The sequence below is a fragment of the Myxozyma melibiosi genome (assembly GCF_037950935.1).
Source record: "Myxozyma melibiosi strain Phaff 52-87 chromosome Unknown BZA70scaffold_4, whole genome shotgun sequence".
NCBI lineage: Eukaryota > Fungi > Ascomycota > Lipomycetes > Lipomycetales > Lipomycetaceae > Myxozyma > Myxozyma melibiosi.
In genome coordinates, this window is record NW_027042918.1 from 819,565 (window position 1) to 833,430 (window position 13,866).

The 13,866-nt window shown below is 44.2% G+C and overlaps 4 protein-coding genes across 4 annotated transcripts; 2 read left to right on the forward strand and 2 right to left on the reverse strand.

Annotated features, from left to right (window-relative positions):
• Window positions 1-111: 111 nt before the first annotated feature.
• Window positions 112-1,562, reverse strand: BZA70DRAFT_299173 (WD40-repeat-containing domain protein; the record flags this gene model as incomplete). Its single annotated transcript, XM_064914649.1, has 3 exons — window positions 112-1,299; window positions 1,369-1,506; window positions 1,545-1,562. 3 exons carry the CDS (start codon window positions 1,560-1,562, stop codon window positions 112-114), a joined length of 1,344 nt encoding a protein of 447 aa, XP_064769012.1.
• Window positions 1,563-1,750: 188 nt separating this feature from the next.
• On the forward strand, window positions 1,751-3,780 carry BZA70DRAFT_277557 (PIN domain-like protein). Its single transcript, XM_064912471.1, has 4 exons — window positions 1,751-1,984; window positions 2,054-2,091; window positions 2,148-3,510; window positions 3,562-3,780. The coding sequence occupies exons 1-4, from the start codon at window positions 1,971-1,973 to the stop codon at window positions 3,764-3,766; spliced, it is 1,620 nt and encodes a 539-aa protein (XP_064769013.1). The 5' UTR covers window positions 1,751-1,970; the 3' UTR covers window positions 3,767-3,780.
• BZA70DRAFT_277559 (oligomeric Golgi complex subunit 8) lies at window positions 3,781-5,170 on the reverse strand. The gene has a single exon (XM_064912472.1). It carries the CDS (start codon window positions 5,034-5,036, stop codon window positions 3,822-3,824), a length of 1,215 nt encoding a protein of 404 aa, XP_064769014.1. The 5' UTR covers window positions 5,037-5,170; the 3' UTR covers window positions 3,781-3,821.
• Window positions 5,171-5,612: 442 nt separating this feature from the next.
• BZA70DRAFT_267085 (V0 complex, c/d subunit of ATPase) lies at window positions 5,613-6,926 on the forward strand (the record flags this gene model as incomplete). The annotated part of the gene is made up of 5 exons (XM_064911078.1): window positions 5,613-5,641; window positions 5,741-5,832; window positions 5,893-6,551; window positions 6,613-6,816; window positions 6,876-6,926. The coding sequence occupies 5 exons, from the start codon at window positions 5,613-5,615 to the stop codon at window positions 6,924-6,926; spliced, it is 1,035 nt and encodes a 344-aa protein (XP_064769015.1).
• Between the last annotated feature and the right edge of the window lie 6,940 nt (window positions 6,927-13,866).

A 13,866-nucleotide genomic window follows, 5' to 3' on the forward strand; every position in this document is an offset into this window, starting at 1 on the left:
AGGAGTTCAATAAAATAGTAGTATGAGTTTGCATTTGAGAGACGACTATTGTTCCTGCTTTATTCTTGGTTACGTTATATGTATTAAGCCTAAATATACACAAATCGACCTTTAGGTATCCTTCGTAGCCACACCGACAATATGCTTTTCTCTCTCTTTACTGAAAGCCATAGATCCCTTCGCACTGCGCTTGCGCATGTTATCTTCCTTTCTTTCTCTACTAGCGATCTCGATCTTCATAGTATCAGCTGCGTTTTTAACATGTGCCGGCACATGCCGGTGCCGACTGATTCTCCGGATTTCCGGCATATTTTTGTATCTCTCTTTCAAGGCATCGTCGTATTCAAGTTTTGCCCGCTGACGAGCAGATTTGACATTGGACCTGGATGCTGCGTCCGCACGCCAAATTCTGACGTTACCTTCATCCGAACCCGATATGATGTACTTCGAATCCATCGTATACTTAACGCAAAACAGTCTCTGCATTCTTTTAGTATGATATATATCACGCGAATGGCCATCTCGAGTTCGGAAAATGCGTATTGTCTTGTCGTAGGAGCCCGTAACAAGCTCCTGCCCTGTAGGAGAAAAATCAACATCCATCACGGCCTTCACATGGTTCTTGTAGACATTCAGCGACCGCGACAATTTCCGCATATCATATAGATAGGTGTTGTAATCTTCATTTGCAGCCGCAAAAACAAATGCTTCCATCGGATTCCACGATATCGCATTGGTGCGCATCGCTGTTACAAGCTTCTGAACTGGCGAGCTGGATCGAGTATCGTGAATGATGATAGATCTGTCGCTTCCAGCCGACGCCAGTATCGACTGTTCGGACTGGTTAAATTTGACTGTACTGACGTTGTCAGCACCCCAAGATAGATCGGCTATGGGCTTTGAACGACCGAGATCCCAGATTTCGACTTTTGCAGACGACGTTGCGAACGTGGGACTTGAGCGGTGATGATCTATACCAGTGAATCCGCTCGATCCTAGAAAAGTTTTGATAGGGGCGGAAGCATTGGATGCAAGTACATCCCATAGTTTCACAGTGCTATCCATTCCACAAGATAATAAGTTGCCATCCAAGGTGACTGTCAATCCCTTGACTATGCCTTTGTGAGCAGCAACCGACAGAAGCTGTTCTCGAGAGGTTAAGTCCCAGAGCTTGATAACACCGTCTCCACTTCCACTAGCAACAGCGTTTATCCTGCGTGTATTCTTTGCCAAAGAGTACACGCCATCACCATGTCCGTTTCCCAGTTGGCCAACAAAAGGTGCAGCAAAAACCCGTTCCTAAAAAAGCCAGTGTTAATAGATGTTGCGTACTTCCTCCCGAAAAAAGCACACAAGGGCTACTCATACAAGTTTGGTCGCATTTAAGGCACGCGTGTATTCACGAGCACGTTCAAAAGGATGAATTTCAGGATCAAGATTGCGAGATATTCTCGATACCTCCGTACTTCTCGCAGGTAAGTACGTATCCGAAGATCTGCTTAGGGTCTTGATGATCTATTGCAAAGTTAGCTTCCAGTCCTCACCGCTTTTTGAATTTTCATTGCTCAATGTTACCATTCTCAATAAAACCAGGCAAACTATCGGCCCGTCAGACAAACGGATCTATGACGACGTAAAGTTCTTGTACTGATAGGTGATGTTGTACCGGTTCTTTCTTCAGTTGGGACGGGCAGATACTAAGAAATTTGCCTTCCTACACCAAATTCCAGCTTGGGAGGTTGGGACTTTGAAAAAAAAAACCTGCGAGGCACGTGCACCTTTATTTACTTCACGTGACATGCAATCTCCTAACTACATGTCTTCAATCAATACAACTGCAGATTGCTATAACCATGTATCGTAGCTGATCCTGAAGCAGAAACGATCTTTGATCTAGCCAATTTATCCAGCACTGCCACTTTGAGACTGTTGCTGTGGTACTGAGTCAAAATTACATATCATTAATATATATGGGCGTGAAGAAGTATGTAACCTGGCAATCTTAATCGACCTTTGACTTACGAACTGTTACTGACTGTTGCTATTTCTACAGTCTATGGGACGTGTTTCAGGAGAACGGTGAAGAAGTTTGTAAGAGTGTTTTACTTGAGCGATAATATAAGCGTCCGCTGACAGATCATCATCAGGCATATCGCAACTCAATGAGGAGTGCTTGCGAAAGCACAAGCGCAAACTTCGCTTAGCTGTTGATGCTGACCTCTGGCGATACCATAATAGATACAGGACATCTACTTCTGGCAGTCGTGCTTCTCAAAAAGCCCAAGAGCAGCGGACGTGCTTTCTTCGCCTTAACAGTCTACTCAAAGCTCACGTTGATGCAGTCTTCGTGTTTGATGGACCCCAAAAGCCAGAGTTTAAACGCAATAAGCGCGTCCCCATCACCAATCCTATGGATTTTCGATGGATGAAAAATTTAATCAGCGATTTTGGTTTTACTTGGATTCAAGCACCTGGCGAGGCGGAGGCTCAATGTGCTCTGCTTGAGATGAAGGGGTTGGTTGACTTCGTGCTCACAGATGATGTTGACGCTCTAATGTTTGGCTGCCGCAACCTACTAAGGAGTTCCTCTAATTCAGGATTGGGCTCAAAAGAATCACCGGCAGCTCTGTTTGCCACTGCATTCAGGATTAGTCCGAATGACAGTAGATATCTTACCAGACCAGGCATAGTTTTGACTGCAATGATGTCTGGTGCTGACTATTGTCCAGAAGGTGTCAAGGGCTGCGGTATCAAAACCGCCAAAGAAATAGCCAAGGCCGGGTATGGCGAAAAGCTGATTGCGTGTGACTGGCTTCCATTGAAATTACAAGACTGGAAAGCTGAACTAGAAAGAAATCTGCGGAACAACGAGAACAACGAGTTCAGCAACAAGCACAAGGCAATCGTTTTTGATGAGTCTTTTCCCTCAAGGGATCTTTTTGAATCTTACATGAATCCTGCTGTTGCACTTCCTACAGAACCTATAGAATGGGGCAAGAAACCGATCATTATCAATCTTCATCAATTCTCAAGCTCGTGCATGAACTACACTCTGCAACAATTTGTCAGTTGTCTGGCGCCAGCAATCGCCATCGGCCAGCTAGCCGGTGGCAATACATCCATAGTCAAAATCCATGGAACTCGGGTGCATGACCGTTTACAACTGACGGAAGTCCGCACATCCATGTATTACTGTCAAGTTATGGCAGCAGTAGTGGATAGTGAGAAGTCAAATATGATTTCAGAACTGGAATCCGAGGACCAGCCCCGCAAGCTCTGGGTCGCTGAATACATATTTATGCAGTCTGAAAGTGGTAAAGGCGTGCTTGAAGATTACCGCAGTTCTCTCTTTGAAGCTACAAAGACGCGAAAATCCAAACGCCTGCCTGAACAGAAAACCAATTTGGATATGCTTTGGAAAGGGAAAGCAGGGAAATCGAACTCAGAAGAGCGGAACAAAACATGCAAGGAAAATATCAAGCCCAGAACTAAGGAAATTGTGGAGAAAACGTTAGTACCTCAGGAAACCAGCTTTGTGATACCTGCTGACCGCTTGTTTAGGAGGACTGAAACCAAGCCATTGTCTCTTCCTTCAGCACTAAGTTTTTGTGAGATGCCCTCTACTCCCGGAAGCATTATAAATCTATCTTCCTCGCCCTCGCTGTCATCTTCACCGCCTTCTCATTCTCAGCATATTATTTCTACGCCTATCTCTCCACTTAGGCCGGTGTTTAGACGTGTTATCGATTTGAGCGATGATGATTAATGATGAATGCATAGTATGAGTGTATTTTAGTACATGATAGATTCCTTCCATATTCTTAACTTGGCTTTAATTTTTTGGACAATTCCCTTTGTTTCTCCAGTGCCGAGATCCAAGGATTTTTGTCGTCACCAGAAGCATAAAACTGTAGATCCTCATCGTCTGCCAGAATACTCCAAAACTCGCCCCCAACTCTCGCGAGAGACTGTGAAGCATATATTATCTGTAAATATAAAGCCGAGTAGACCGATTTATCAGAAATCAGGGGCAGATACTGCTTTACAGTCTGCCGTAATTCAATAGTCACCACATAGATAAATGATGACAACAACTGTTCACCACTATCGACGGTAACACCTGCAGCTTCTCTTATCGTACTCTTCGATTCATCGTGTAGCAGCTGATCATCCACTCTGTCTCTGATAGGGCCCGTATCTCCTTCTTTAGGAAAAATAGATCGGAAGCCAATGATTGCCGCGAAAACGAATTCTCTGAAAAATTCTATATAGCGTCTCAGATACTTTTCGGGGAGAGACTGCAACGGCTCCAGAGATTTCAATTGACTTTTCAGGTGGATCGAGCGCGACAATAGAAATATATGCTGTAGTTCCAACACAGAATTCTCAGAAGACTGAAATGGCTGGAGACGTTTGAGATATGAAATGACTTTGATGGCCGTTGGTAGTTGAACATTCTCTCTAAGGAGCCTCAGCAGCGAAGTTGTCATCTCCAGTAGCGCCTTGTCTACCTCGTCCTGGATCATCGCAAGAACTTTGGCATTGCGGTAACGTATTGCCAGCCTTCTGACATGCCCAACCAGATCTAAAGCTTCAGCATAATATCCGTTGCGCACACACGTAAGTATCAGAGTCGGTAGCTCTAATATGTCTAGCACCTTGTCCACGTTACTGAACAAAGTGGCAGATGCTCCGCGATCGTTGATAGGCTCAAACTGAACGACGTCCTCTTCGAGACTCGGCATAGCATGTGAAAGATCGGGGAGTGACGTTGTCAGAGAATTGAAGCCTTTGGTAAACGACTCTAGAGTAGCAGAGGTTGCAATCAGATTTGGGCGAGATTCGATAGCCAACTTGGTCAATGATCGATCAATCGACTGGAGGTTTGAATTGAGAGTAGCTGATTCCGAAGACAGAGAGTCGACCTGTAGCTCTCGAAGATGGCGAAGATACTCATTTGCGCTTTTGCCTGACTTCACTTGCTCAGCTAAATCCTTGGGTAATCTCCCCGCTATGATTTCCGCCAGAGAATCCATTCCGCTGTTCGCCAAAAAGCAGAGGCTTCTGAAACTATCCAATAGATCAACTGCGACAACTTCAGGTGTATATATGCATTACAGGTTGACTCGTATTCACCTGATCGAAATCCGATCCGCGACTTGACACGTTGATGCGCGCTCAATTGATATGACTGCGCGCCTCACAAGCGGCCGGCGCTGCAGACAAACTTTCTGTCACCATCCGGGGGGTTTGTACTCATGCTCTTGTCAGAACTTGTGCAGTAGGGGCATAAGTATGCAACCGCGCGCGCATTCCCAATTCGGCGTGTCCTGGCTCTGTCCAGTCCGTATCTCGAGACCACTATCAATCAAGGTGGCCCGAGGGAGTCTTAATCTCTTCCCTACCCGTCTCGCCTCGTTCTTGCGTCCTGAGGTCATCTTTATCTGCACCACCACCAAATTCATTGTCTGGTAAGTACCTCCTCTAATCTGCTTCCTAGTGCTATCGATCGCTCTTTTGATTATTATATCTCTGTGCGCTCTAGTCTTCGAAAGCGCGCTGACGTGTTCCACTAGCAGTTTTTTTTTTGCCAGCTGATTCTCTAAATTGAAATGGAGGGTGTATTTTTCAACAACGATAAGTAAGTGGCACCGGAATTCCTGTTGTTCATTACGTTTTTATGTATCTTTGGAGAACAAAGAACTCGCAATAATGCTGAAGATATTAACATCCATGATAGCGGTTACATCGAGGGAATTGTTCGCGGTTATCGCTCCGCGCTTCTCACCGGTGCCAACTATGCCAACTTGACTCAATGCGACACTCTTGAAGGTCAGTCTTAGTGTTATCCTTTACTGAGAGATCCCAAAAAATCTAACACAAGTGATATAGATTTGAAGTTGCAGCTTTCTGCCACCGACTACGGTAACTTCTTAGCCAACGTTCCGGGCTCATTATCTACCTCAATCATTGCTGAGAAGGCCAATGAGAAGCTTATAGAGGAGTTCCGCTACATCCAAAAGCAAGCTGTCCAGCCGCTTAGCAAATTTATGGACTACATCACATATGCGTACATGATTGACAATGTTGCTTTATTAATCACTGGAACTCTTCATGAACGCGATACGCACGAGCTTCTGGAGAGATGTAACCCTCTTGGATGGTTCGAATCTCTCCCTGCTCTCTGTGTGGCCACCAATGTCGAAGAGCTATACAACACTGTCTTGATTGACACTCCTCTTGCGCCCTACTTCAAAGATTGTCTGTCGGCTGCAGACTTGGATGACCTTAACATCGAGATTATCCGAAACACGCTTTACCGGGCTTACTTGGAAGACTTTTACGCTTTCTGCAAAAACTTGCCCAACCCCTCCAACGAAATCATGAGCGCCCTGTTGGACTTCGAGGCTGACCGTCGTGTCATCAATATCAGTCTTAACTCTTTCGGCACAGAAATTACTCGTGAGGAACGTTTGCAGCTCTCGCCCAAGTTTGGCAAGCTGTACTCCGCGGGAACTGAGGCCCTTGCGTCCGCAGACGATATCGAGCAGGTATGGTTTTGAATTCGCTTCTCCAAGCAGCAATTGAATTGATTTGACTAATATACAATAGGTTCGTTTGACGGTTGAGTCTGTCGGTGACTACAAGGGATTTTTCGATACGTCGAACAACAAGTCGCTGGAGGACCACTTCTATCTCCGCGAGATGGAGTTGTGCAGAAATGCATTCACCCAGCAGTTCACCTATAGTGCCATCTGGGCGTGGGTTAAGGCGAAGGAGCAGGAAATCCGAAACATCACATGGATTGCTGAATGCGTGAGTGATACTTTATCCTTAAGTAGACCAATTTCGCCTTTAGCTGACATCAGATATAGATTGCCCAAAACCAAAAGGAAAGAATCCAGAACTATATCTCCGTGTTTTAGGATGTTCCCATCTTCTTAATCATTCGTTTTGGTTTGTTGTTGATTTGATTCTACGAGACAGAATTTCCCAAGTTGTAGAAGGACTTTAGTTTAGTGCGTAGGTGCTTAATACACTGGTATTACCATACCTAAGATTTGTTAGAATTATGTTGATACTCTCGGTGTAAATAAATCGATTTCTATGGACCAAATGGTGTCTCCTAGATACAGCTAAAGTCCGAAGAATTCAGAGATATGCGAGCGAACTGGACTGATAAAGGACACGTGCTGAATATTGCTTTCAGGGTATGAACAGAAAGACAAACTATAAATTGACTTCGCAACCTCAATATTAAACTAAATCCACCAGACAAAATCGTCAACACCTCCGCCCAAGACTGATAGATCGAAGAAAGACTGACAGACTAGCAAAGAACGACTCAAAACTGCTATAGGATCGATTCAAGACTGGGAGGAAGGAGGTGGTCTGATCATCAGTCAATCAATAAGCAGTGCAAATTATTAGCTCAGCTTCTTTTGCGGCTCTACACATGTTCTTGAATCGACTCTGCATCACTATCTTCTAGATGACCAGCAACTCAACTCTCTAACTCTGGAATTCCAGCATCTGCTTTTGATATCACGTGTGAGTACCAATCAGCCATCAGATGAGCGCGCGGTGCCATTGTTTACCCCCGCGATTCTGTCAAACCACGCGCTGATGTAGCAAACTAGATTTGCGACGATAATTTCCGCCAATATATTTATACCAAGAACAAAGCAACCAGCACGCTCACGAACTTCCGGAGAATATCATGTTGGAGGTGTTTGGAAGGGAATGATTTCGGAGGTATATACTGATACCCATCTGTGCTGTGTCTTCTGTCGTGGGCAAGGAGAGGGCATGAGCCACGAGTAATCATATATTACAGATCTGAGCACAGTATACCGCTATTTCAACTATCAAGACTGGATTCGAGGAGAAGGCCATCAACCCTCAACCCCTTTTCAAAAGCTCGCTGATATCGATCGATCGAACTGCCTCTGTTTATCTGCCTTCTGCTGCGCCAATAACTAAGAGAGACTGCTCACAGATCATTCGTGCCCGGAGCGCAGTAAGACCGATGAACTTCTCTCTGGAGGTCTGTTTGATGGATTCTGCAGTGATGAGACTAGCTTCACTGGCTGAGCCTTTGCATCCTCTTTAAACTAGAAGCGGACTGACGGTTGGTCTCCAGGGCGACCCAGAATTGGTTCGAGCGAGACTCACTATCTCATAACCAAATCTCTGGTCTCGGCAAAAAACAGGGAAACACGTCATCAAGCTATCCTGCACTGATTAATTCTCGGCACCATAGATCGAGCATTCTCAATTGTTGGTACTTTCTTTTTTTACAAAGCTTGCATGCTTACCAGGGAGCTCTATCTCAGCGACGAAAACCCCGTTCTTGTATGGCACACTTGCCACGGGTAGCGATCAAGTGATCAAACCCAATTCAACACAATACATTCCTGTTATATAATTTTGCGCAGTCTGAAAGCCCCTTGATATCTTTGTGCATCGATATAACTGTTTGCTGACTGTTATAGAGCGCATAGCCAATTTCTAAACGGGCGGAGTCAGAAGGAACAACGGAGATCATATGAATTTCCAATTTTAATGCTCGCCGGATTGCTGGGAGGGTCGAACAACTTGACACAATATAATATAGAACTGTGGGCATTTTTCGGCCGGGGCCAAAGTGAGATCTGATATCATTTTGCCGGAAAATTCTAGATAATAACATAAATTCTTCTATGTCAGATTTGAGTGGACTATATAGACCGGCTGAATAAGGCCTTGAGCTAGCATGAGTCAAACATCCTTGCCCAATTGAGCTTAGCCAATATCACTATAGATCTTTCTTATCTAGCTGTAAGAAACCTGAAAATACCGCAAGAGATATTATAATATGTAAAATGCTTTCAAATACTTCACTTCCCATACACCCTCCTTTTCGACAGAGTACCCCTCCCATGACCTGGGCTGTTTCTGATATCTATCAATAACTTACGAACACCTTGGGGCACAATAATATAATTCAGCAGCAGCGCTTATTTATCTTTAGTAGGAAAGTGAGACTTGTAGACGTCGTTGACGCATTTTTCCGGCCAACACCACTCAAAATGAAAACCCAGGAACGCTGACATATGATATGGAGTGGTAGCATCTAAAGCACTCTGAAACTGTCGTCCAAGACCCTATTCTTGATATTATTCGCCTCCGACATCGACGCATCGCTTTGCAGACAGTTCTCACGCTTCCAGACAACTCTTTACTGCCTCGTCTCCAAATAACGCCCCTTAAAGTAGAATTTACTGCTCTTCTATTGACTCCAGACACATGCTGCACCTTGCTCGTCGGCTTTATTCTACCCGTTGAGCGGAGACCCCCCTCTATCATACTATGTCTTGAGACCCTCATCGTAATGCGGCCCTCAAGTTTTACGAAGAGCGCTACGGTATTTTTGATCACCCTCAGACTACGCCAATTTTCGGTGATTGACACTTCCACGGCTGCGGTCACGGCCTCTGTCAACATTTTGGAACGGCTGTCCTTTACAGCCCTCCCACAGAGGTTATCTCTGTCGTGTCCACCCCACATCTACAACGCGATAAATTGTGACCATTCACTACGTTCTAGGATTCGATATCTCGGATACTGACAAGATTTCCGGCCTTCATCTGGAGGCTTATCTCCTAATCCTCAGCGTGTTCCATCGTTGTCCGCTCAGGCTATTAGCGCAGCATATCCTGATGTTCAACGGGCACGTTCCGGTCCAACTTTAGGCGAAGCCTTTGCTTTCACCGCTCGTCTAAGTATTGACCATATTCAGTCTTTTTCTTGCACGGCCTCTTTTCACAATCTTTACAATTTGGCACAGCTCTCTTCTGGATCACTCCTCTCTATGCACTTCTAGATGCGCCGACTATCCTACTGCTCGTTTTGCGTTTGGCGACGACAAGACTGGTCTGGTCAGCTCTACCTGCGATTTCTACGGACTGCAAGCTTAATCATCAAGCTTGTCACCTCTTTGTTCAACGTATCAGCCAATCGCGAGGTCCGACAAAACTCGTATCAGTGGATAGGCTTCTTTTTCGCGGAACCATCGCTTGACGCCTCCTAGTCTCGACGATTTGAGTTCCGACGCTACTCCGAATGGTAATTACTCGATCCTTAATAATTCTGCTCCTCTTCTCGTCAATCCTTCAATTGCCAGCGTCACATAGATTTCCTTCTACTGGCCTTCGTCGTTTGAAGCTCCCGAGTAGCTTTTCCCACCCGATCTTTGCTCTCCAGTCATTTTTCTTCATCATGATGATGAGTTCAATTTTTTATCTCTCCCTCATCGCTCCCCTCTCAGCAGTCTGTGTTGACTAATTATCAGGGGAAGAATGGATGACAGCGAATCTATTGAAAGACTATACTGGCTCCTTCAGATCTGGAGAGGACGGAGGAACTACGGTAGAGTCACGGCTGGATACTCCTTCTTATCACCCATTTTTCAGAGCCCCCTTCAGTATTTCCGTTACTTGCTTACACGGGATGATTGGCTATCGCTTCATTTATAATATATAGACAGCGACTAGGTTATGACAAACTTTCTCTGATGATTTTCCACTATGTTAATGCTTGAATCATTCAATTCAAAATATCCGCTTAAAATATCTGAGTGTATCAGCTAGACACAGAGGGCACGGCAACCCAGTAGGAGTCTCTTCTGATGATGATAAATGTATATTGTACTCGGAATACAGCAACGAGGCTATGATAACGGTTTGTCTCCCCTTATCCACTAATTATAAAATCCACACCCGGACTTGAAATCTATCATCATCATCATCAGTAAACTCATAGCATTAGAAAAACAAAATAACACTTCACAGTAATTCCCGACAATAAATAACTGTCCAAGCTATTTACTTCATTCAAGCGAGTCAATAGTAGACATTTAATGTGAAAAGCTCTTCAAGTCACAATATATTGCAACATTTGCAGACTCGGACTATATGTATGTATTATTGGCCATTGTAATACTATAACAACAGATAGAAAGAAGTCTGTCATAGCCTAGTCGTCGCGCGCGTACTTTTACATAGATTTATCATCATCATCATCAGATGGGAAAGAAGATACATGGGCTGCTAACAGAAGAGTACGACTGAAAAATGTTGTCCAGGTCATGCATACTATCAAGCCTATTGATGATGACTGTTTTAAGTCCGCTGCAACAACTAGGTTATGACAGACTATTATTAAGAATATTAGTTGAAATACAGAATAGAAATATCACTAGCCTTTAATCCTCAGCTTGATTAATTCGCTTTGCTCTGCTGCCAATTTTGCCCTGCTGCCGATGTCAATGGCCGCAATTACGCTCTGTGCTTAACAACTCAAGCAGCCTCATCGCCCGACCGGGTCAATCATGATTGCTCTTCGCGCTTTCTCTATAAGCTAATCGATGACCGCGCTTTTGATGGATGAAATGCCAAATTTTAGCACGAGGTTTCCAGTGCATATGAAGGCAAACCTCGGCTCTCTCATGATACGCCACTTGAGAATATTCCACACAGCGTCGCCTGCCGTATTGTGAGCTTCCGCACTGGGCATGACTCCTCCTTCAACAGCTACTTCGCAAGATTTGGCAGAAAAATCTGACCTTCTCCAAAGTGCTGCTGCGGGATTTTTTAGCAGTCAGTCAGTTCAGCATGTGCTTCTTTCTTGTCCCATCTGCAGATATGTACGAAATATTGCCTTTGAATCATCCCTATCTCAGAACGCACGCTTGATCGCATTTTATGGTCAGATAAAGGTCTCTCTACCCTTGTCACGTATCTTCAGAACGCTCGCATCGGCACTGGTCACTGGTATCATCAGCCAATCTCTCTTACTCAGAGCCAGGAGAGATGAGGTGTGAATCAATCGATGATTGATGGACTTGAGAGTAGACTTGGCGATCTCGAGATATAGGAATTCAATGATTGAAACGAGGAGAATAGCTTGAATGAACATAATTGGAATATTAATGCATTGAGTTTGTTCCAGTGTATTGTGCGGAATTGTTTCTGTATTATCCTTGGCTCGGAGTTTGATTTTGCAAGGTTTCCTAAGAAAGAACTGAAACCCTAAGGAAACAAACAGAGGCTGCCAGAAGTGAATGGAAACTGCCAGAAGGGACCAGAAGCAATTGATGATGATGATGATGATGATATTATCTATTTTTAAAGCCTGTGTGCAGCAATCAGGCTATGTCAGACTGTCCCCCCTTCTCAACTGATAAAAGCAAGAAGCAAAACAAATAATACAAAAAAGATCCTAAGATTGTGTCACAATGATGAACATACATCATAAAGTCAAACAATACAAAGAAATCTCGCAAACTTCACTATGAAATATTTAAATAACTAGTAGACAAAAACTTACAAAATCCACTTATAACCATTCAAGCTATTTACTTCATGATTCCATGTCCATATCGCTGCTCATTTGTCTTGAAAGTTTCAAGACGCGCTCTCAAATTGACCAAAAAATAAAACCATAACTCATCCCTATGGCTCTGTGTGACAAAGTTTGCTGATGGTACCAGTGACCCATGCCAAGGTGGATCTTCCGGATATATTTCTCAAGCACGGGAAGACTTTTTCGTTTGTCCATAGAATACGGTTGAGTGTGTGTTTGGCCATAGAGAAACCTCCGAAGGCGATATATCGTTCATCTCTGTGACTGCGACAAGAAAGAAGCACATGCTGAACTTACTGACTGCTAGGAAATTCCACAGCAGCACTTGGGGAAAGGCCAAATTTACTTGGAAAATCTTATGAAGTAGCTTTGAAGAAGTCATGCCCAATACGGAAGCTCACAATACGGCAGGCGACGCTGTGTGGAATATTCTCAAGTGGCGTATCATGAGAGAGCCGAGGTTTGCCTTCATATGCACTGGAAACCTCGTGCTAAAATTTGGCATTTCATCGATCAAAAGCGCGGTCATCGACTAGCTTATAGAGAAAGCGCAAGGAACAGTCCTGATTGACGCGGTCAGGCCAAGAGGCTGCTTGAGTTGCTGAGGCCAGGGCGCAAATGTTGCTTTCGACTTTGGTAGCGGAGCGAAGCCAGTAAATAGAGACTCTGAGGTTGTTGATGATGATGATGATGATGATGAATCTTTTTTATATAGTCTATATGCAACAACAATGTTATGACAGACTGTCTCCAACTTCTCCCACCAATTTTGTATCTCCATAATTTCCATTTCCTTGCTAAGACATCCAAGTATGCCTGCCTTTCAAGCCGCGCCTCGATCAGAATATTATCAATATGAAGGCAAGCCTCGACTCTCTATTGACAAGCCGCTTGTGAATATCTCCCGCAGCATTGCCAGTTGTATTGTGAGCTTCCGGACTGGACATGGCTTCTTCAACAGCTATTTTGCAAGACATGGCAGGGAGCCTCGTCCCTCTCCAGACTGTTGGTGTGGAGACTCACTGCAGTCAGTTGAGCATGTGCTTCTTTCTTGTTCCAAGCACACAGAGGAACGGAAGAATGCCTTTGAAGATATCCCTATAGCCGAACGCACGCTCGATCGCATTCTATGGACAAACAGAGGTCTTTCTGCACTCATCAAATATATTCGGAAGACCCATGTTGGCACTGGTCACTGGTATCATCAGCACAAGTCTCTCACTAAGAGCCAGAGGGATGAGTTATGGATCAATTTTCTGGTGGATTTGAGAGCGGGGATCGCCAGTAATGAGGAGGAGGAGTAGCAGTGAGGTCTCTTAAGGAAGTTGATAGCTAGGAGGGTTATTATTGAATTTATTTTGGATTTTATCTTTTATTTGAAACATGTTATAGTGAATTTTGCGAAATTTCTTTGTGTTATTTTTGACTTGGAAATTTATTTTTTATTGACTTATTTGTTAT